The following is a 23319-nucleotide window of genomic DNA, read 5'->3' as shown; positions in this document are numbered from 1 at the left end:
TGCTAAATCTTACAAAGATGGAATACAAATAAAGATTGAATTGGTCTAGCACACCACTCAATTCAAGGAGAATTTGGGAGCGGCAACACATGCAATAAAAATACCAACCATATTCTGCAAGTGTAAACAGGAAGTTTTACCTTGATTTTCTTTATGCTTAAAGATATATTGATCTTTCTTAGTGATTTATTCTATAACTCATAAGGTATAAAATTAGCTACTGTATTAACTATTATTGTGAATGACATGTAAATCTTATTCACTTTCTTTATACTATAGACAGATAATAAAACTCCTACAAGTGTAGGACAAACAACCAACCAAAGAAAAAGTATTGCTTTTCCCAAATCAGAAACAATGGATAAATAAATTACTTTTGTCAATTCTTCACATTGCTTTAATTTATATTATACAGAATATACAGTTAATGATCTTGGTAAAGAGAAATCACCAAGTGCCCATCATAATTGTCACTTATTCTGCGAACTGTAAGGAGAAGTCCACTAGAGTCTGAGGATGAACATTTTCCATTGCTATGAACAATATTTTACGTTAAAACAGGCTTTTTAAGGAGTTGTGATTATTAACCTCCTCCTGTGGAACTACAATGGCCAGAATATCGTGTTCAACCAATACATATGAAAGTCAAATAGATTATTTACAAATATGAAATGTATTAGAGAAAATGCCAGGCTTTTTTTCCAGCTTAAGGCATCAAACTTAAAACAAAAGGCAGTGGTTGTTTTTATATAACTGATGGGATCTAATACTTGTAGTATAGTCAGATGGAGATGACTATATGATGCTTAGGTACTGAACTTGGCTACTGTAGGCAAAATCAGTAAGTCAGGCTGGATAAATGGTCATCTGTTTGAGAAGTTTACATTGAAGACTACTGAAAGATCTGTCTACGGTGATGCATGTTTCCACTGAAATGGACAATTTTCAATGGGAAGGAGCTTACCTTTTAAAATTATTTATCAACTGAAATTAAGAATATTTTTGGAGGGGAAGCTAAGAAGCATCAACAAGCATTTGCCTCTTAAGAAAATATTGCAAATCCATCTTTGAAGGTTAAACAAAAAAAATTAATGTAAATAATTGAGGGTAAACAGTTTCAGGAAAAAAGATACGATAATTATAAAATCTCCAAGACAGTTTCTTTCAGTTTCAGTGAAACGAGTAATATTTTATATTGACTCAGTTATAAGCAATATTGCTTTGTCAAAGTGCTAAAGCACAGTGATGACCAAATAGTGGGCATCAGAAGCCATGCTCTAGGCCACAAGTCTGTGAGCAACATAATGAACTGGAGATGCAATAACTTTTCAAAGCTCTTGATTCTGGAACTGTATTGTTGAAATGGAAAATCACAAGTGTCAATCACTCTTTCTTTTAAAAAGGTGTGCAAGAGATAAATTAGGCAACTGAAGACTTAATTTAACATCAAGTACAGACAAGTACTAGAATCGGTCATCAGAGAATGAGTGGCATTTTAGATCAAAGACAGACAGCATGGATTTCAGAAGAGTGAGTTAAATCTTTAAGGCGGTCACTAATGTGTTTGCCTACAAGGATTTTCAGAAGGTATTTGATAAGGCGATGCACAATAGATTTGCAAAAATGGGACTGCATGGAATTGAAGATAACTTTACAACATACTAGGGAGGTAGGAGGCAGAGAGGAGTGAAAGAAGCATTGAACTGGAAATTCCATAACCTAGTAGAAAGATTTTATATGCAACAATTTTATGTGCTACAGAGTTGAAAATCCTTCTCCTCTTCTATGGGTGCACAGCATACGCTCAGAAACTAAATTGAGGTTCTCCGTGTGTACAACTTGCTGGATGAGTATCAGTGACATCAATTGGCATACAATTCACGACTGGCTGCACACTTGCAATTTGTCATGGGTAGACAATATATCGGCCTGGACTGTGGGAGCAGGGCTCTTTTCCTGTACAATTCAAGGGGCCCAAAATCAATCAGGGCCATCGTCAGGAAGCCACAAGTGATTAAGGAAGTTACGGTGATCCCAATCAGCTACAACGGGCGACTACAATGGGATGAGGGAGGAATTGGGTAGCGTAGACTGGGAACACAGGCTATATGGTGGGACAGTTGAGGAACAGTGGAAGACCTTCAAAGAGATTTTTTCACAGTGCCCTACAAAAACTATATTCCAGTCAAAAGCAAGGACAGTAGGGGTGGGGAGAGCCAGCCTTGGATAAATAAGACGGCATCAAGCTAAAAGCTCATGCATACAATGTCGCTAAGAGTAGTGGGAAACTGAAAGATTGAGAAAACTTTAAAAAGCAACAAAAAACCACTAAGCAAGCAATAAGGAAAGGGAAGATAGATTATTAAAGTAAATCAGCACAAAATAAAAAAAACAGATAGTAAAAGTTTTCATAATTATATAAAGTGGAAAAGTGTGACTAAAGTGAACGTAGGTTCCTTGGAAGATGAGAAGGGGGAACTAATATTGGGTGATGTGAACATGGCTGAGGCCTTGAACGACTATTTTGTGTCGGTCTTCACCATGGAGGACATGTCTAACATGCCAAATAGAGATGTTATGGATGTGATGAGAGGGGAAGACCTCGATACAATCGCTGTCACTAAAGAGGTAATGATGAGCTAACTAGTGGGCCTTAAAGGTAGACAAGTCCCCTGGTCCTGATTGGATGCATCCCAGGGTACTGAAAGAAATGGCAGAGGTTACAGTGATTGGATGCATCCCAGGGTGCTGAAAGAAATGGCGGAGGTTATAGTAGACACATGCAATAATTTGCCAAAATTCTCTGGACAGGTCCTAGCAAATTGGAAGACAGCGAATGTCACACCACTGTTTAAAAATGGATGTAGGCAAAAAGAAGGTCACTAAAGCCAGTTAGCTTAACATCTGTAGTCTGGAAAATGCTTGAAGCTATCATTAAGGAAGAAATAGCGAGACATCTGGATAGAAATGGTTCCATCAGGCAGACACAGCATGGATTCAGGAAGGGCAGATCCTGTTTGACAAACTTACTGGAGTTCTTTGAGGATATAATGAGTGCAGTGGATAGAGGGGAACAGGTGGATGTTGTATACTTGGATTTCCAGAAGGCGTTCGATAAGATGCCAAACAAGACTTATCCATAAGGTAAGGATGCATGGAGTTGGGGGTAAAGTATTAGCATGGATAGGGGATTGGTCTACCAATAGAAGGCAGAGAGTTGGGATAAATGGGTGTTTCTCTGTTTGGCAATAAGTCGTGAGTGGGGTGCTGCAGGAGTCAGTGCTGGGCCCACAACTGTTCATGATATACATTAACGATTTGGAAGAGGGGACCGAGTATAGTGTATCCAAGTTTGCTGATGACACTAAATTGAGTGGAAAAGCAAATTGTGCAGAGGATGCGGAGAGTCGACAGAGAGATATAGATCGGTTAAGTGAGTGGGCAAGGGTCTGGCAGATGGAGTACAATGTTGGTAAATGCAAGGTCATCCAGTTTGGAAGGAAAGATAGATCAGATTAATATTTAAATGGTGAAAGATTGCAGTATGCTGCTGTGTAGAGGGACTTGGGAATGCTTGTGCATGAACTGCAAAAGGTTGGTTTGCAGGTGCAACAGGTTATAAAGAATGCAAATAGAATGCTGGCTTTCATTGCTAGAGGGATTGAATTTAAGAGCAGGAAGGTTATGCTGCAACTTTACAGGGTACTGGTGAGGCTGCATCTGGAGTACTGCATGCAGTTCTGGTCTCCTTACTTGAGGAAGGATGTACTGGCTTTGGAGGCAGTGCAGAGGAGATTCCCCAGATTGATTCCTGAGATGAGGGGGGTTAGCCTATGAGGAGAGTTGTCTTGGACTATACTCACTGGAATTCAGAAGAATGAGATGGGAACATACAAAATTATGAAAGAGGTAGATAAGATAGAGGCAGGAAGGTTGTTTCCACTGGTAGGTAAGACTAGAACTAGGGGACATAGCCTCAAGATTGAGGGGAGTAGATTTAGGACAGAGATGAGGAGAACCTGCTTTTACCAGACAGCAGTGAATCTGTGGAATCCTCTGCCCAAGGAAGCAGTGAGGCTACCTCATTAAATATATTTAAGACACAGTTAGATAGATATTTGCATAGTAGGGCATTTAAAGGTTATGGGGAAAAGGCAGTTAGGTGGATGAGTCCATGGACACATCAGCCATGATCTTATTGAATGTCGGAGCAGGCTCAACGGGCCAGATGGCCTACTCCTGCTCCTATTTCTTATGTTCTTATCCCGGCTCCAAATGCCCACCTCCAATAGCTGCTATCACTCTTAGGCATATGGCACCCATGTCCATTTCCACCTGAGAACAAATCTGCCTCTAGCCAGTCACGGCAGTTCAAATGGTGGTTTCTGACTTTGCTTTAAAAGCTCCAGCCACAGTGAAGATCATATAGATACAGTTATTCTTTGTGTACAGCTTTGGGCCCAACACACCATTTGTTCTACAGATAAGGCTTGAGTTTGCAAATTTTATTATACACATGTTACAATCAGCAACCGTGACCATCTCCTTTTCACACGTTGAAGTATTTTTAGGTATTCTGATTGATGATTGGTGAGATGTAATGAATTGTGCTTTCCAGGCATATGCATTGCTGCTTCAAGTTTTAACATCTATTAATGTTGGCTAAATGTATAACTTTACCATGAACACAAGATGGATAAACTGTATCAAAGGTTCCTTGAATGGGTCAGATATAGGCTGCAATGCTCTTTGCAAACTTTCAGTATTGTCTATTAACACAATTTGAGCAGTTCTATATACTTTACCCACTGTATATAAGCCACTTTTAACTCTCTCATCCACACAGACACTGAAAGATTTGAAGAAGTTATGTTGCAGCACCCATGTCAGTTCAATTAGCACATGCTCGAGTAATCCTGATTTTACACTTATTTGCCATTCAAAGGACTGAACTCCAAAGAATGACATACAAAAATTTCACAAGGATTGGAAATCTCTATTGAACTATCCTGTGTTTTTCTTTGTGATCTTCTTGAATTGTCAAAATAAAAATTACTGGATATCTGTAGCTCTTTTAACTCTGACACTAAATGTGCAGATAACACATTACCATTAGAAATAGTTATTGCCATAATTTTACATAGAGGAGGGAGTTTTAGCATATGTCCACAATGAGGAGTTGTGGATTATGGCACAGACAAATCTATCCTCAGTGCGTCTACAGCTCCTAACTGTATTGAGGTTTAGAAGTTGATCGGAAAGTGGGCTGTAAATATTTTATCATTAAATGTATATACTTTTCCCAAAAGTTGAAGTTATTTACATGAATCCTATCTTACACATGAATTTGCCCCTAAGTAGAAATGTAACGAAGACATTGAATTAGTTTAAAAAATGCTGAAATATATGTCACAGTGATTTGGAAAGAGAAAGTTAGGAGCTTATCATGTTTTGGTGTGTACCTCTCAGTGCTTATTAAATATAATCACCAAAATATTATTAATCTGCATTTTATCTTTAAGACATTTAAACTTTTATAAACACATATCAACCTATTTTGGTTTTAGCTTCATTTTCTACATTTATTTGAGATTTCCTCCTGATTTTACAATATCGTGTTTCATAACATTTACATCTGATAAAAAAGACAAATATGCTCCCTTGAGAAATCCTATATAGGAACTTTGAAATATGGAATGACATTTATTATGTTGCAACTTTGTTCCTCTTTTGAGGATTTCAAAACATATGAAGTCACAGTTAGCAAGAATACTCAACTAGGTTAAGAAATTTAAACAAAGTCTTACCTTAATATTGGCTATTTTAACTTTGTAATGAGACAACAGTGGTTAAAAGGAAGTAAATCACAGATCAAATTCATAATTCTTTCCTCAGACACTTATATCATGTACAGCACATACAATTAATCAATTAAATAATTCCTTAGCTCTGGTTATTGTTTTAGTTGGAAAAGGGATATGTATAAGCTCGATCCAAATCAGTAAGCTTGATCTGAAATTGCTGAAGTGGTCATCTGAAAAGAATCCCTAATGAGGAGATGGACTAGACAATTTCTGCAGCTGGAGGAATGGATTATAAACACAGCCAATTAATTGTACTCAGTTTTGGCACTGGAGTTGCAAGCCATCTATTATTTTCTCTACTATAATTAGTTAAGACAATGTAGCAATGAAGATTATATATACTCCTACGGCATTATGCTTAGTGACGCAGGGTAGAAGCAGAGCCAAGCTGTAGGAGATCTGTAATATTATAGGAACTGCATCTGTGTTGGTTCAAATTACTGTCAATTACAGAAGATTTCCATTTGGTAGGTAATATTGTAAAAGATGAGTGATTGAAGTGGGAAGGGGGGGAATGTGGGGAGAGTGACCACAAACAGAATGCCAATAAACTGCAATTTAAAAAAAAACTACAAATTAACACCAATGCTTATCTAGAAATCTTTTACCCAATAAAAAATTAAAATAAAAATGTATTCCATCCATTTGATTCTATTTCCCTTTGATTTTTTTCCAAATGGCAGTTACAGATGGGATCTGGATAACAGCCTGCAGCAGGTTTCAGTTTCTTTCACTTCCTCAACAAATCAACAAAAATATGAAATTAGAAAAGAAAATGCTGGAAACACTGAACAGGTCAGGCAGCATCTGCGGATGAAACAAGGTCAGCATTTCACGTTAAAGATCTTTTATCAGAAGTGGGAAAAATGAGAAAACAAGTTAGTCTTAAGCGGCAGATAGTGTGGGGAAGGGATGGATAGGACAAAAACAATATCTCTGATGGGGAGAAGCCAAGATTATGGTGGCGATCCACTTACTAGTTTAATAAAAGCAGTTAGAGAGAATGCAAACAAAGGCACAAGTAAGGGCTCTCACTTTAATTCTCCTTTCCACTCTGATCTACTGTCTGTGGCCTCCTGCACTGTTATAAGGAGGCTCAGCATAGGCTTGAAGAACAAAACTACATCTTCTGTCTGGACATATTACAGCTTTGCAGATTTAATATCCAAAATTTTCACATAACTCACTTCCTCTGCTTGCATCAGAACTAGTCAGTTTTGCTGTAGTTTATCCATCTATGATATTGGTTCAGTTTTTCTCTCTACACTAGCACAGCCTAACCTCTTGGACATTCCTTCAGCTCTGCATTTCACAACTTTTACGTGCACATCTTTCTCTAACTCCCTCATTATTCTATTAATCAGACACCTTCATCAACAACTTATCACCTTGGCAGCCCTGGCCTCGCCCTACAAAAGATATTGCCTATGCCCTATCCATCCATCCCCCATCCTCTCCACAATTAAAATAAACTTGTTGCTCACTTTTCCAATTCTGGTAAAGGGTCTTTCATCTGAAACATTAATTCTGTTCTTCTTTCCATAGGTACTGCTGTCTTGATGATTTCATAAACAAAAATGACCTGTTAAGCAACCAGTAATGGAACAAATGAGCTAAAATAGTCATTTTCTTTGGCAGTCACTCAGAATCAAGGATGACATGCTTCCCTCCAGTTCAGAGTAAAAAATGCCCGTGCTTGAATTCCTTTAATGTCAGGTGGGTGCTGTGCACCGTCTTAACAGAGCAATGTTTTGGCCCAATGGCAGGAGAATCCAACGTAAACTGGCAATCAGGCTCTGCTACCCCCTATTCTAATGCATTGAAAATAATAGGAGGAGAGTGACTGTCCTTGACACAAGGTCAAGGTTTGCCTAATTGTAGCATCAAGAAACAGTAAAATTAAAATCCCAGGCATCGAAAGGGAAAATTCTCCAGTGGCTCTTGTCATACATAACAAAAAGAAACTGATGGAAGATAACACAGGATAAATCATCTCTGTGGCAGGACTTCACCACAAGAGTTCCTTAGAGCAGTGTCCTAGGCCCACCCAACAATCACTTTCCCTTCATCAAAAGATCAGAAGTAGGAATGTTTGGTGATAATTGTACAGAATTTAATTTCATATTTCCTTCGTAATGTAGCAATCCATGCAGCAAGATCATGTCAACATATAGGCATGGGCTCATAAGTAACATGCATCATTTGCAAGATGTGACAGAGAATAATATCTCCAAAAACATATAACTATCTCCCATTGAGATTTACTCCTTCCCATCATCAACTTTCTGGGAGTCACCACAGACAAGAATCTTGTGTGGATCAGGCATATCCATACTGTAGCTGCAAGAACAGGTTAGAGACTGGGTATTCAGCAGTGAATGACTTGCCCCTAATTCACCAAAGCTTTTCCATGATCTGCAAGTATCAAAATTATAATGAAATATATTCCTCTTTCAAGGATGACTGCAGTTCCAACAACAATCAGGCATTTCAACTGTGGATGGTGTTTTGGCTCACTGGTGTCAGGTTAAAGGTTGTCACAGAACAGTTGCTGGGCACTCCAAAAGAGAGGGTAAACAGCCAGAGGTCCTGGTTCACATTGGTATTAATGACATATGCAAGGGTTGTAAGATCCTGCTACATGAATTTAAGGAGCTAAGTAGCAGATTGAAGAGTAAGACCTCAAAGGTTGTAATCTCTGGATTACATCTGGTGCCATATGCTGGTGTGTACAGGAAGATGAGGATAGGTCATATGAATGCAAGGTTAAAAAGTTGGTATAGGAGGAAGGTTTTAGGTTTCTGATTACTGACACTATTTCTGGGGAACGTGGCAGCTGTACAAATTCGACATGTTACATCTGAACTGGAAGGGGTCCAACATCCTTGTGGGGAGGTTCACACATGTTGTTGAGGAGGGTTTAAACTAATTTGGGAAGAAAATGGGACACTGAGTCAATGTACAGATGGGGTGAGGGACAATCAAATGTAGAAGGAAGAGAAGGGCATTATTCAAGAAGGCAGCAGGGATAAGGCAAGTAACTACAGTTTAGTAAGTTCTGTATCAAAGGTAGGGAAATAATTGGAAAAAATTCTAATGGACAGGACGTATGCACCTTTGAAAAGGCAGGGATTGATTAGGGTTAGTCAGCATGGCTTTGTTTGTAGAAAACCTCATCTCACTAATTTGATTGAATTTTGTTTTGAGGAGGTAACTAAGTATATTGATGTTAACTAAGTGGACTTTAGTAAGGCCTTTGATAAGGTCCCACATGGTAGGTAAGCCCAAAAGGTTAGAGCCCATGGGATCCAAGGCAAGCTGGCAAATCAGATCCAAAATTGGCTTGGTGATAGGAAGCAGAGGGTGGTGGAAGAGAGTTGCTTTCTGATTGGCAGTCTGTGAACAGTGAGGTACCACAAGGATTGGTGCTAAAACTCTTGTTGTTTGTGATGTATATTAACAACTTGGGTGTGAATGTAGGACATATGATTAATAAGTTCAGAGATGTCACAAAAATTTATCCTGTTGTAGGTAGCAAGGAGGATTGTCTTGTGCCACAGCTTGATATTGATCAGCTGGAAAGTTAGGTGGTGTGTTGGCAGATGAAATTTAATTCTGACAAGTGAAAAGTACTGCATTTTGGAAGGTCAAATAAGGGTAGGACATATACAGCGAACAGTAGAGTCCTAGGCAGTGTTGATGAACAGAGTGACCTTGGGGTACAAGTCCATAGATTCTAAAGTGGCAGCAGAGGTAAATAGAGTGGTGAAGAAGGCATATAGGATGTTTGCCTTCATCAGCCACGGCATAGGATTTAAGAGCAGGGATGCAATGTGAAACATTGGTTCGGCCATACGTGGAGTGTAGTATGCGGTTCCGGTTGCTGCACTATGGGAAGAATGTAATTGCACTGGAAAGGTGCAGAGGAGATTCACCAGGATGCTGCCTGGATTGGAGCATTTCATATGCTGAGAGAGATAGGATGGACTGGATCAGTTTTCCGTTGAGTGCAGAAGGCTGAGGGGTGACCTGACAGATGTATACAAAAATATGAGGGGGATAGACAAGGTACAAATCCCTTTCCCTTGGTGGGGATATCTAAAACAAGAGAGAATGGGTATGAGATGAGAACTACGTTTAGAAGGGATCTGAGGGATTTTTTTCCCCCCACGCAGAGAGTGGCTGGAATCTGGAACAAGCCACCTAAAGAGGTAATGGAGGCAGATCACCGACAACATTTAAGAAGCATCTAAACAATCACTTGAATTGCCAAGGCACACAAGGCTATGAACCAAACGTGGGTAAATGGGACTAGTATTGATAAGTACAGTGGGCTGAAGGGCCTGTTTCTGTGCTGTATGACACTATGACTCTATGAAAACTATGTCAGTCCAGTTGGCAGAGCAGACACGGGCATGATAAGGGTGGAATGCAAAGCTAAATTGCATCTACTTCAATGCAAGGAGTCTGACTAGTAAGGCAGATGAATTTAAAGCATTGATCAGCACATGGGATTATGATATTGTTGCTGTCACAGAGAGGTGGTGGAAAGAAGGACAGGACTCAGCATTCCTGAGTATACATTCTTCAGAGGTTTGGGGGATTTAAAAGAGGTAGCACTGAATTATTAAGGACTCTGTTACTGCAGTAATGAGGGAGGATATCTAAGATGGCTCTTCAAATGAAGCCATTATGGGTAGAACCTGATTATTATCCCTTTTCTGGGGGTATATTACATGCTCCTAACAGTCAACAGGAGATAGAGGAGCAGATGTGCAGGAAGGTCATAGAGAGGTGTAACGAATAATAGTGATAGGGGATTTCAACTTCCCTGATATTAATTGGGATCACAGTGTGAAAGGTTTAGAAGTGGTGTGATTTTCTTAAAAAAATACATCCAGGAGAGCTTTTTGAGCCAGTACATAGACAGTGCTACTGGAGAAGGGGTATTACTGGATCCTCTCTTAGAGACTGTAGCTGGCCAAATGAGAGAGCATATTGAAGATGGTGGCCATAACTGTTTCAAGATATTTATGGAAAAGGTTAAGAACAGATTGGAATTTAACATCCTGGACTGGGAGGGGGGGTGGGAGAGCAAGTTCAATATCATAAGATTGGACCTGACAAAAGTAGATTGGGAACAGCTGCTCGCAAGAAAGTCTATATCTAGTGGGAGTCATTTAAAAGTTAAATAGTTAGTGTTCAGGGCAAAGTATTCCTTAAGAGTGAAAGGTAAGGGCAATATGTCCAAGGGAGCTTGGATATCATAGGATATTGAGGGCTGGATAAAGAAATAAAGGAAGCATACAGCAGGTATAAAGAACTGAAAACAGAGGATGTCCTTCACCACTATAGAGAATATATTGGGGTACTTAAAAAAGGAATAAGGAGGGCAAAATGGGATATGAAATACCATTGGCAGAAAAGATGAAGGAAAATGCCAAAGCATTATGTAAGTATAGCAATGAGGGGTAGCAGGGAAAGAATAATGCTCATTGGGGACCAATGTGGCAAAATGTACTTGGAACCAGAGGATGTGGGTAAGGTCTTAAATGAATACTTCTCATCGGTATTCACCAAGGAGGAGGGTAGTGTAGTTGAAACTTTCAAGGAGAGGGATGATAACATTCGACAATAGTTATATGCTGGTATGTCAAACGTCAATGATAGAGAGGTTATTGAAAAATATTCTGAGGGACAGGATTAATCTACACTTGGAAAGGCAGGGATTAATCAAAGATAATCAATTTGGGTTTGTTAAGGGGAGATCCTGTCTTGCAAATTTGATTGAACTTTTAGAACAGCTTAATATAATGTAATATAATGTAACTGCACTGTGTAATGAATTGATCTGTACAATCGGTTTGTAAGACAAGCTTTTCACTGCACCTCAGTACAAGTGACAATAATAAACCAATACCAATAATATAATGCACTGATGAGAGTAATGCAGTTAATAGAATCTACATGAAATTCTATAAGGTCTTTGTAGAGGTCTGAAATAGGAAAATGGAAACTGGTCCAAAAGGTTTGAGCCCATGGGATCCGAAGCAAGTTGGCAAATTAGATCCAAAACTGGCTTGGTAACAGTGGTGATGGTAGCAGGTTGTTTATGCTGTGACCAGTGGTGGGTCTAATAGAGGTTTATGGAATTATGAAGGGTTAGATTGGGAGGATAATAAAACTTTTCCCTGTGGCAGAGGTGTCCAAATGGTTGAGGGCAAGGGGTAAGAGGATTTCAGTGGATCTGACACTGAGAAAAAATAAATCACCCATAGGGTAGTTGGATTCTGGAACACATTGTCTCAGTGGAGGCAGAGACTCAAAACATTGAAGTATCTAGTTGAGTTGTTGAATTGCCTAGGCATAAAACATGACAGATCAAGAGCTGGTAAATGGGATGAGTACAGCTGGGTATTGATGATCGACATAGTCTTTGTGGATGAAGGGCCTGTTTCTGTGCTATATGGCTCTATGAAGCATGCAGGACAATGCAACTAACTTGACTGGCGTGTCAAATCATCCTAAATATTTTCTCTCCATCAAAATGCACTGCAACTCAAAGTTTTTCCAACAGCATTCCCACCTTTATGACACTACAACTCCCAGAGGAAACCTGGGAATACTGTGGCTTGCAAGCCACACACCACCACAATTTGAAAATATATTACTAGCTCTTCAACACTTTTGCATCAAATTCCAATACTTCTTTGCCCAATACATGACAAAATATGTGGCATTGTCTCACCATCATCTTTAAAGCCAATCAAAGTTTGGCATTAATGCTAATATATCTGGCAACGACCACAATCCCACAAATGAAATTAAACAAAATTTTCCTCTAAACTCACAGCATACAAACATTATCTACACATATTACACAACCTTAGAGAGTATACAGATCATATATTGACAATTATATTTTTTTAATGTCAATAATGAGAAAGTAAAACATACTTAAATTACATGCAGGCCAGATGCTAAACAACACAAATAACAGATCTTCCAGCCTATGAAATTGTAAAACAATTTAGGGATTTGTGGCTCTTAAACTATCACACCAATGGAAAAAAATGCTTAGCTTTCAAGGGATACTCCTTTGGAACACTTATTTGATCAGGTCCAATCAAGCTCACAGTTGTTTCTTGACTGTAATGCATTCACACATGGGAGTGGGGAGGCTCAGAAATGCACAGAAAAGCCTTTTGACTCTGCAGCCATTTGACAGCAAAAGAAAATATAATTTACACCCCCAAATGATGTGTTTAACACATTTGAATTACAAATTAAAAAACTCAAAAGAATGAAAACGTTGACCTCTTTCTTCCATTGTCCCTTTACTGCGAAGGGTCTCCCTTTGTTGCCAGTGTAATTCTCAATCTATCTTGCTTGCTCATCTATCACTCACTGTGGCCTCCCATGCTCGCCTCCCAGTCTCAATGTTTTTTTTTCCACAACTTCAAAGTGATTTTTAACACAATTAAGGAATTTTAAGTAAATTCTCACTAGATCACAGTTAAGCTCCTAATTTTGACGACTTGTGTAAATGCACATCATCATATCTAATTCCATTCCATTGGAACTGTTCCTCAAGCAATATGTAAAGTGATTTGAGCAATACATTCTAAATCTAGGGGTCTGTCCACATCACGTCTGAACCAGTCTGCCACCCTTCAAGCTTTCACAATTGATTTGTAAATTAAAATATAGTTATTTGCTGCATTTCATCTCAAAATTTATTGCATATGATTGCAACACTGTACTTGGAAATTACACAAATATAAAAACAATCCTTGAAGTTGCAGAACATGAAGTCTAATGTTACTTTATTTCTTTAGTTTCCTTTACAAATCCTCCAATCATTTTACAAATCGATATCTGCAACAGTGAAAGGAGAAAAGGACTAGTATACAGCAAATATGTTAGACAAATACAGTTTTGTTTGGAGGATATTTTAAACTTATAAAAGCAGGTGCTGCTGGGGTTTGTGAAGTCATTTTTTGGTTTTGGCTACAAAGAACTGGTTGATCAGACATACGGCAGTCAGATACTAAGAAAAGCTCTCTAATCTACCCATACTGTGTGTTTCCTTCCCAATCTCGGGGCTTCTGCTCTTGTAATGTTAATCTTTATAATTTAGAATTCTTTATAGTATTTCAGACCGAGACTGCCATTTTATGGCACATCTGTCGCTGTGCTAAAAGGCAAGGTAGCAAATGAGAATAGTTCCAGGGGAGTCCAAATTAATTAATGGTTGAATATGAGATAAAATGCTTAAGTGAGAATTCAGATAAATTACATTTGTTTCTATCTCTATCTAACTGTTTGAGTTTAGAACTTTATTCCCACTGCTCCGTTCCTTAGTTACTGAGATGTAAACATGGTAGTGAGGCAGCATCAAGTGACAGTAGAAAATGCGTGTTTTTGTGTTGCAGTATGCTAGTAGGACACTCGTATCATGCACAATATTTGCTCTTACATACTACATTAGTTTCAGGAAAATCTGTTCTTAATAGCTAAATTGCGATTAACACTCTAATCAAGTGGAAACAGTGCAAGATTTTGAGAGGACCAATAATTTATTGTTTGCAATTTTGTTTTACGAAATAAACTCCTATAATACCGCTGTGGTCTAGAAGCTTAGTTCATCTTAAAATTAGTCCTACGAGACTCTGCATCACCTTAAAGAAAAGAAACTTTACGAAACAAGAGCTCAGTTTCGTTGATGCATACTCAGTAAACAAAGCCCTAGGCAGACAACAGCAGTTGCTGCATCCGCTGGGCTCTGACCTGACCTGGATTTGATTAAAAATAAAAGAAGAAAAAAAAGGCATACCAAACGGGCCGCCTCAGCCCAAGTGCGGTCCTTCTTTTTCCTTTTGTCTTTCATTCTTTTTTTTTCCTTTTTCACTCAGATTATATAATTGTTTATTTTGGGGATGAATGGAAGACGGGACACACAAACAGCAAAGGACTACACTAGCAGACAACATACAGTACACAGCTTCCCCCGCCTGCACCCTCCAGCTGACAGCTCTTCCATCCCCCTCCTCCCCTCACACCAAAACAATACAATACCCGGCGTCCCTGGCGCCGCCGACTCACCCCGCTGCCCCTTCTCGCGTCTCGCGATAGTCCAACGAGACATCGGACCTCCGGCGGAATGATTTGTTTTTGATATATATCGCGCAGATTTGTAGTGGGGAAATGGATCGTTTTCATGCGCGTAACAGTGTGATTTTGCTGGGGATGATGAATTGTTTAGGAGTCGACCGCAGGAGCAGTGTGCGGGCGTCGGATGCGCCGTTGCCGTGGTTACAGGTGCTGCTTGGTAACTGGGGACGGTCCCGGAGCGAAGCGCAAACACTCGGCGGCTGCAGCGCTGACTGACCGGCTGTGGGATGCAGCCCGGGGGCGTGCGTGGTGAGTAACAGTGAAATTACAAGGATTATGCCATACCTTATAATTACATTTCACTTCCCACATCTTAATTCCCCCCCCCCAAAGAAATTGTATACATTAGGTGGACAAAATTCCTCCGATAAAACAATTATTGCTGATTATGTACTGCTGATTCAGTCCTATGCCTGTTTGTTTTATAGAAGCCTCCACCTACTACTATACATTTAACTTGTTCAGCACACCCTTCTGTTCCTTTCTCTCTTATCTAGCTTTCCCTTTAATGCATTTATACTATTTATCTCAACTACATGTAGAAATACATTTCGCATCTCTGTTATTAGTGTAAAGAGGTTTTCTTTTCACTTGCTTATAGAATTATTAGTAACTTTATGTTTATGATAGGTGGAAACAATTTATCTTTGCTTACCTTTCTTGAAGTTAAATCCTTCTTTTACTTGGGCAGATCCTTGGGATTGAGGATGACTTCCATTCCATTCCAGTTTTGTGGGTTCTGAGGTGACTGATGAAGTCACTTTGTGAATCCTAGACTCTCCTACAGATGAGGCAGCTGGTGCTTGACAGGGCGTGTGGAGGGATGGCTTGCGTGCTTCTTCTGCTGTTTACGCAGAACTTGTAGTGCTCATTATGTGTGCCTATGATGCATGGATTCAAAGTTCTCAATACCATATTGAATGCTCCTTATCCACTTTGAATCCTTGTGAGCCAGAGAGTCAGAGTCAGTGGAGACAGGCCAGGGTCAGTGGAGATGTTGCACTTGTTTTCGTGGTGTTTTGAACACATCCATGAATCTTTTACTCAATTTGTCTGGTAATTTGTCTGGTAATCTCTCCTAATTTGTCTGGTAATCTCTTTTAAATTTGTTTTCTGTCAGGAAACAGCTCATAGAACAATACAGCACAGGAACAGGCCCTTTGGCCCATGATGTCTGCGCCAAACAGAGTGCCAAATTACACAAAATCTCTTCTGCACGTGATCCATATCCCTCCATTTCCTGCATATTCATGTGTCTGTCTAAAAGCCTGTTAAATGTCACTCTCGTATCTGCTTGCACCACACCCACTGGCAAGCCCACTCCAGGCACCTACCACTCTCTGTGTAAAAATAAAATCCTTGCCCCACACATCTCCCTTAAACTATCCCCCTCTCACCTTAAATGTATGTCCTCTAGTATTTGACATATCTACCCTGGGGAGAAAGATTCTGACTGTCTACCCTATCTATGCCTCTTATAATTTTGTAAACTTCTATTAGGTCTCCCCTCAGCCTCTGACACTCCAGGAAAAACAACCCAAGTTTGTCCAACCTCTCCTTATAGCTTGTACCGTATAATCCAGGTGGCATACTGGTAAACCTCTTCTGAGGTTCACATTACACTTACCCATCTACATTTTCATCCAAGTCATTTCGAAAGCTTCCACATCCTTCCTGTAATGGGGGTGACCAGAATTGCACACAATACTCCAAGTGCAGCCTAATCAAAAGTTTTATATAACTGCAACATGACTTCCTTACTCTTATAGTCAATGCCCTGTCAAATAAAGGCAAGCATGCCATATGCCTTCTTTACCACCCTATCTATTTGTGTGGCCACTTTCAGGGAGCTATGGACTTGGACCCCAAAATCCCTCTGTACGTCAATGCTGTTAAGGGTCCTGCCATTAACTATATACTATCTTGTTGCATTTGACCTCCCAATGTGCAACACCTCACACCTTCCCGGATTAAACTCCATCTGCCATTTCTGTGCCCATATCGGTAACTGATCTATGTTCTGCTGTATCCTTTGATAACCTTCTTCATTGTCCACAACTCCACCAATCTTTGTGCTGTTACGTACCAGCAACAAAAGAAACACACTGAGTCATGTATAAGTGTTAGAAACTATTTTATTAATAACTACTTATGATAATAAGAAAAATAAAAAGTAAAAATGTTAGATATTAAACATTAACCCCCAAAACTAAACTCGTAGTGTGTGTGTGGCAAATTCCCAAACTCCAAGTCCAGGAATAGTTCTCAAAGTTCAGTTCAGCAAGCCATAAGGTGAAATGTGAGCAAAGGCTTTTGCAAAACCACTGTCGACTGAAGAGAAAATGTAGAGAGAGAATAGAGACATTATGGAATCCAGATGTTCCACGATGGAACCCATACGACACCTCAGTTACTGATGATCTCCACTGCTTTGTTCCGAAGTATCTGCCACCCTGAAGGGCATTTGAGATGTGGCCATCCACACAAATACCTGTTTCCTTCTACAGGTTAACAACAAAGTGGACTCCACTGCTTTATTCCAAAAATCCATACGTGGATTGTAGTGACAGACAGTTATTGTTTTTTCATCCATCGATAGAGACCAGCAGGCAGTGTCTGTCTCTCCCCTCTCTCTCTCCTTCTTCTGACTCCGACTGAACCAAAATGTCAGCACGTCGTTATCTCCTGTTGTTGTTGTAATGACGCCACACACACATATACACACTACTGTACTATGTCTTAAAGGGACATTCCCCAAATAGTAACCTAATCCGTAACAGTGTCGTCTGCAAACTTACTAACCCACCCATCTACACTTCCATCCAAGTAATTTATATATATCACAAACAACACAGGTCCCAGCAATGATCCTTGTGATCATGGACCTCCAGCCAGAATAATGCCCTTCCATTACTACCCTCTGTCTTCTATCGGCGAGCCAGTTCTGAATTCAAACTGACATCATTTTGGATCCCATGCATCTTAATCTTCTGGATCAGGAGACTTCCTGATTAAGAAGTTCTTTCAGAAATGGTGTCATCATTGTGTATGACAACACAAGAGACTGCAGATGTTGGAATCAAATGATACATAATGGCATCATCACTGTGTATCTTTTTTTAAAACATTCTTCAAATATTCTCTTTCCTATTTCAAGCAGGGAGACCTGAACTGTGCACAGTTTTTCAAGTGTGATCTTGCAAATGTTCAATACCAGTTTGCAAGCTCAAAAGTGATGTACTTGTTTCTTACTGGGTAAATTTCCCTCCTCCTCAAAGAAAAAATAGTAATTTCTTTCTATTTGGTTTTATTGATTAATTATCATCTGTATATCCTCATGGTTATCCTTTTATCTAAAGCCTACCTTTTTAAAATCCACTGGTTAATTACATACCGGTTGTAATATATGGTTCAGATTTTTTGAGTTTCAATGTACATAGATTTAACCAATAAGAAGAATAAAGTAAGTGAAACTGGAGGCCACATAGGGTCTTTGCCCTGATCTGCCTTTTGACAAGTTCATGGTTAATTCTATAAATAATATTAGATCAGATGTTTTAAGATTTTGATAACATAACTCAAAATTATAAACGGTTTTGCTAGAGAAAAAAGGATAAACTGTTTCTGGTGATTAGTAATTAGAGCATTTAAACACTTTTTTCCAAGTGAATCAATGTATTCTGAATGAAAGATAGTTGGAAGTAGGTTCAGTAGGAATGTCTAAGAGAGAATTGGATAAATACTTGAAGAGATAGCATTCACAGTTCTATGGGGAAGAGCATTCACGGTTCTATGGGGAAGAGTAGGAGAGTGGGATTTATTGGATTGCTTTACAATGGGCTTATTAGGTTCTTTCTGTTCTCATCATTCTATCATTGTGCAAATATTGATATACTGATCAGATCTTTAATTTCAGTTCAATGATTTTTACACAAAAACATGGTGTTTTTATATAGGAACCAAATCTATATTGGAACAGAATGGCAAAGATGCAATTTTTAAGTCAATCTGACAGTGGACTACGTGTTCAACAAAAAGGTACGCAAGTTGTTTTTGTGCTTGGGGGGGTGGGGGGGGGGGGAATAGTAAACTTGACTTGAATTTATATAACACTATATTGTTGACAAGACAGCATTTGACTTCAAGGACCCCGGGTTAAAGTAATGCCAATGGGCATCAATGGGAAAACACTCCAATAGTTGGAGTTTTACCTTACACAAAGAAATATGATTGTTATTGTTTGAAGTCAATAATTCCAGCTCCAAGGGATCCCTGGGGCTATGTCCTCTGCCTAACACTCTTTACTGCTTCATCAGTGATTTCCCTTCCATCATAAGATCATATTTGAGTACATTTGCTGATGATTACACAATGGTCAATTTCATTCACACCTCCTCAACAAATGAAACAGTCTATGGCTATGTGCAGCCACACCTAAACTATATTAAGACATGGGCTGATAAATGGCAAGTAACATTCTCACATAAAGACGGATCTCCACCAAGATCTGGTTGAATTACTTACCCCTGATATTCAGTGATATTTTCATTGCTGAGTTCCCCATCGTCAGCATCATGGGGGAGGGGGTTCACCATTGACCAGATTTTGTGACCTTTCTTCCCTCAGTTCTTTTATTCTGTGGTTCCCAACATCTCTTCCTGGGCAGTAGAGTGTCCTCCCAGAGCATGCTGGGATACTTGACATCGCTCTGGCTGCTGCAGGACGGTCTCTCGCCTCTGAGGTAGAGAATTCTAAAGATTCCCCAACCTCTGAGTCAAGAAAGTTCTGCTCATTTCAGTCCTAAATGGCCAACTGCTTAATCTAAGGCTGTGACACATTCTCCCAGCATCTACCAAGTAGAGCTCGCTAAACATTTTGAATGTTTCAACAATGTCATGAATTGTTCTTCTAAACTCTAGAGAACAGAGGCCTGGTTTACCCGATCTCTCCTCGTATGACAGACCTACCATCTTAGGAAATAGTCCGTTGAATCTTTGCTGCATTCCCCTGAGACCAAGTATATCCTTCCTTTGATGTCATTAAACTGGACAGGGTGCAAAGAACATTTAAGGGCATGTACTGGGAGTGGAGGGCTTGGGTTATAAGAAGAGGTTGAATAGGCTGGGATTTTTTTCCCAGGAACATATGAGGGTGAGGGGTGACCTTATGGATCTTTATAAACCATGAGTGGCATAGATAGGATGAATAGCCAAAGTCTTTTCTCCGGGTGGGGGAGTCCAAAGCTAGAGGGCATAGGTTTAAAGTGAGAGGGGAAAGATTTAAAAGCGATCTGAGGGGCAACTTTTTTCACACAGAGGACGGTGAGTATATGGATCAAGCTGCCAGAGGCAATGGTGGCGTTAGGTAAAATTATGACATTTAAAATGCATTTGGACATTTACAAGGATAGAAAAGGAGGGGATATGGGTCAAACACAGGCAAATGGGACCAGCTCAGGTAAGCAACTTGGTTGGCACAGACAAGTTGTTTCGAAGGGCCTGTTTCCATGTCATATAGCTCTATAACTTCATAACTTGGAAAAGAAAGCAAGTATTCTACACAAGACTCCCAAGGTGTGATTTTTTTTTTTGTCTCTTCTAAAACCTTATATATTTGTAGTAAGACATACTTGCACATCCTTAAGCCGTTGTTCAATAAAGGTCAACATACCATTTGCTTTTCCAATTGTTGTCTTCACCTGCACATTAGCTATCAGAGACATGTGCACAAGGACACCCATGTCCCTCTGAATATGAACATTCCCTAGTTTGTCTCTATTGACTGAAGTGGTGGTCTTTTGTGTCTTCTTCAGTGAAGGAGATGCAAAGTGTTAGTTTATGCCATTTCTTTGCTTCCAATTTTAAGTTCTTCTATATGTCTGTAAGGGACTTTTCACTAATCTTTACTGCTATGCGGTAGTGTAGCTGTATTTTTTGGTTGTATTTTATAGGTCACCAATGAATGGGAGAGATATAGAGGAGCAAATGTGCAGGCAGATTAAGAAGTGCAAAAACTATAGGATAGTTATAATGGGGAAATTTAGTTGTCCCAATGTAAACTTGGATAGCAATAGTATTAAGAACAGAGTTTCTAAAATATGTTCAAGGTAATTTTCTGAAATTGTATGTTTCTGATCTAACAAGGAAGGAGGCATTGCTGAACCTAGCTCTAGGAATGAGTTGTGTCAAGTGTATCAAGTTTCGGTAGGGGAGAATTTTGGAGATGGAGATCATCATAAGATTTAGGTTAGCAACAGAAAAGGAAAAGGAGCAACCCATAGTAGCAATAATTAATTGGAGGAAGGCCAATTTCAATGAGTTAAGAGTCATAGAGCAGTACAGCATAGATACAGGCTCAACGAGTCCATGCTGACCACGGTGCCCACCCAGGTAGTCCTAATTTCCCACATTCAGCCAATATCCCTCCAAGCCCAGCTTCTCCATGTACCTATCTAAGTGCTTCTTAAGTGATACTATTGTACCTGCCTCAACTACTTCCTCTGGCAGCTTGTTTTATACACTCACCACCCTCTATGTGAAAAAGTTGCCCCTCGGGTCCCTTTTAAATCTTTCCCCTCTCACTGTAAATCTATGCCCCCTAGTTTTGGGCTCCCCTACCCTGGGGAAAAGACTGTTATCATCCATCCTATCTATGCCTCTAATAATTTTAAATATTTCTATAATTCTGCTACGTTCCAAGAAATAAAGACCTAGCCTGGCCAACCTCTCCCTACACCTCAGGCCCTCTAGTCCTGGCAACATCCCCATAAATCTTTTTTGCACTCTTTCCAGTTTAACCACGCCTTTCCTATAACAGGTGACCACAGTACTCTATGTGCGGCCTCACCGACGACTTATAAAACTGCAACATAATGTCCCAACTCCTATACCCAATGCCCCAACTGATGGCCATCATGCCAAAGCCTTTTTTCCCCCACCCTGTCTACCTGTGACACCGCTTTCAACTAACTATGCACTTGTACTCCTAGGTCCCTCTGTTCCATTACACTCCCTAGTGCCCTACCATTCATAGCGTAAGCCCTATGTTGGGGTGAATTTCAAACACCTCACACTTGTCTGTGTTAAAATCCATTTGCCACTCTTCGGCCCACTTCCCTAACTGGTCAAGATCCCCTTGTAATCTACGATAGCGTTCTTCACTATCAGCAACACCTTCTAATTTCGTGTCATCCGCAAACTTACTGATCAAGCCTTGTGCATTCACATCCAAATTATTTATATAAATAATGGATAACAAGGGTCCCAACACAGAACCCTGCGGCACACCACTAGTCACCGGCCTCCATTCCAAGAAACGATCTTCAACCACCACCTTCTGCTTCCTACTTTTGAATCCACCTAACTTGGTCTTCCTGGATTCCATGGGACCTAACCTTCCAGACCAACCTACCATGTGGGACCTTGTCAAAGGCTTTGCTGAAGTCCAAATAGACAACATGCACTGCCCAACCACCTTTTTGGTTACCTCTTCAAAAAAACTCATCAGGCACGACTTTCCACGCACAAAGCCACGCTGACTCCTCCTAATCAGACTGTCTATCCACATGAGAGTGAACAATTTGTACATACACACCTAGGCTAGATCCAAAGTGGCAGGGCTGGATGAGAGAACAGTTAATAAGGCATGCACAAATTTGGTCTTTGTTAATAAAGAGGTACAAACTATAAATCCATTGGAAGATGTGCTGAACCTGTATAAAATAATGGTCTGGCCTCATTTGGCGTAATGTGTTCCAATCTGGTTACTGCATTAGAGAAAGGATGTGGAGAGATTTAGAAAAGATCCAGAAAAAAAGCCATTAGAATGGTCCCTGGGATAAGAGACCACAGTTACAAAGATAGATCACAGAGATTGGAGCTGTTTCCTCCAGAGAAGTCTGAGGAGAGATTTGACAGAAGTATATAAAATGATGAGAGACCTGGATTTGACAGTGTGAAGCTGTTCTCATTGGTGGAAGGGTTGAGGACTAGTGGTGATAGACATAAAATAAGGGAAAAGTGGATTAAGCTTGTCTCTTTTGGGGATTTGTGGAATAGTCCTCATTTCACTACTGTTGAGGTGTAACTCATCTAATTATTGCAGATTCCACCTGCTCCAGAAATGGTTCCAAATTTCAGAAATCTAAAGCTATTCCTTTTGCACCATCTGCCCATTTGTCGATCCTCCTTTTTCTGTACATGATACTAGAAGTAATCCTGAGATTACAACTATTGAGATCTATTTTTAACTTCTTTTCTTGCTCCTCGAAATCTGCCTGTAG

The 23319-nt window shown here is 39.7% G+C and overlaps 2 protein-coding genes across 2 annotated transcripts in view; one reads left to right on the top strand and one right to left on the bottom strand.

The window, feature by feature from the left end:
• Positions 1-14867, bottom strand: part of LOC127574002 (putative Polycomb group protein ASXL3) — a 178021-nt gene extending 163154 nt beyond the window's left edge. The window contains exon 1 of the mRNA XM_052022595.1: positions 14701-14867. Within this exon, the coding sequence (XP_051878555.1) occupies positions 14701-14754 (54 nt within the window). The 5' untranslated portion in view covers positions 14755-14867. The remainder of the gene's footprint in view (positions 1-14700) is intronic.
• A 151-nt stretch (positions 14868-15018) lies between these two features.
• LOC127574001 (coiled-coil domain-containing protein 178-like) overlaps positions 15019-23319 on the top strand; it is a 46026-nt gene continuing 37725 nt past the window's right edge. Inside the window, exons 1-2 of the mRNA XM_052022594.1 lie at positions 15019-15287; positions 18995-19076. Coding sequence (XP_051878554.1) covers positions 19019-19076 — 58 coding nt within the window. The 5' untranslated portion in view covers positions 15019-15287; positions 18995-19018. The remainder of the gene's footprint in view (positions 15288-18994; positions 19077-23319) is intronic.

This window comes from Pristis pectinata, chromosome 9 (assembly GCF_009764475.1).
Source record: "Pristis pectinata isolate sPriPec2 chromosome 9, sPriPec2.1.pri, whole genome shotgun sequence".
NCBI lineage: Eukaryota > Metazoa > Chordata > Chondrichthyes > Rhinopristiformes > Pristidae > Pristis > Pristis pectinata.
The sequence above is the reverse complement of the archived record's forward strand: the minus strand, read 5'-3'. Positions and strand labels throughout refer to the sequence as shown.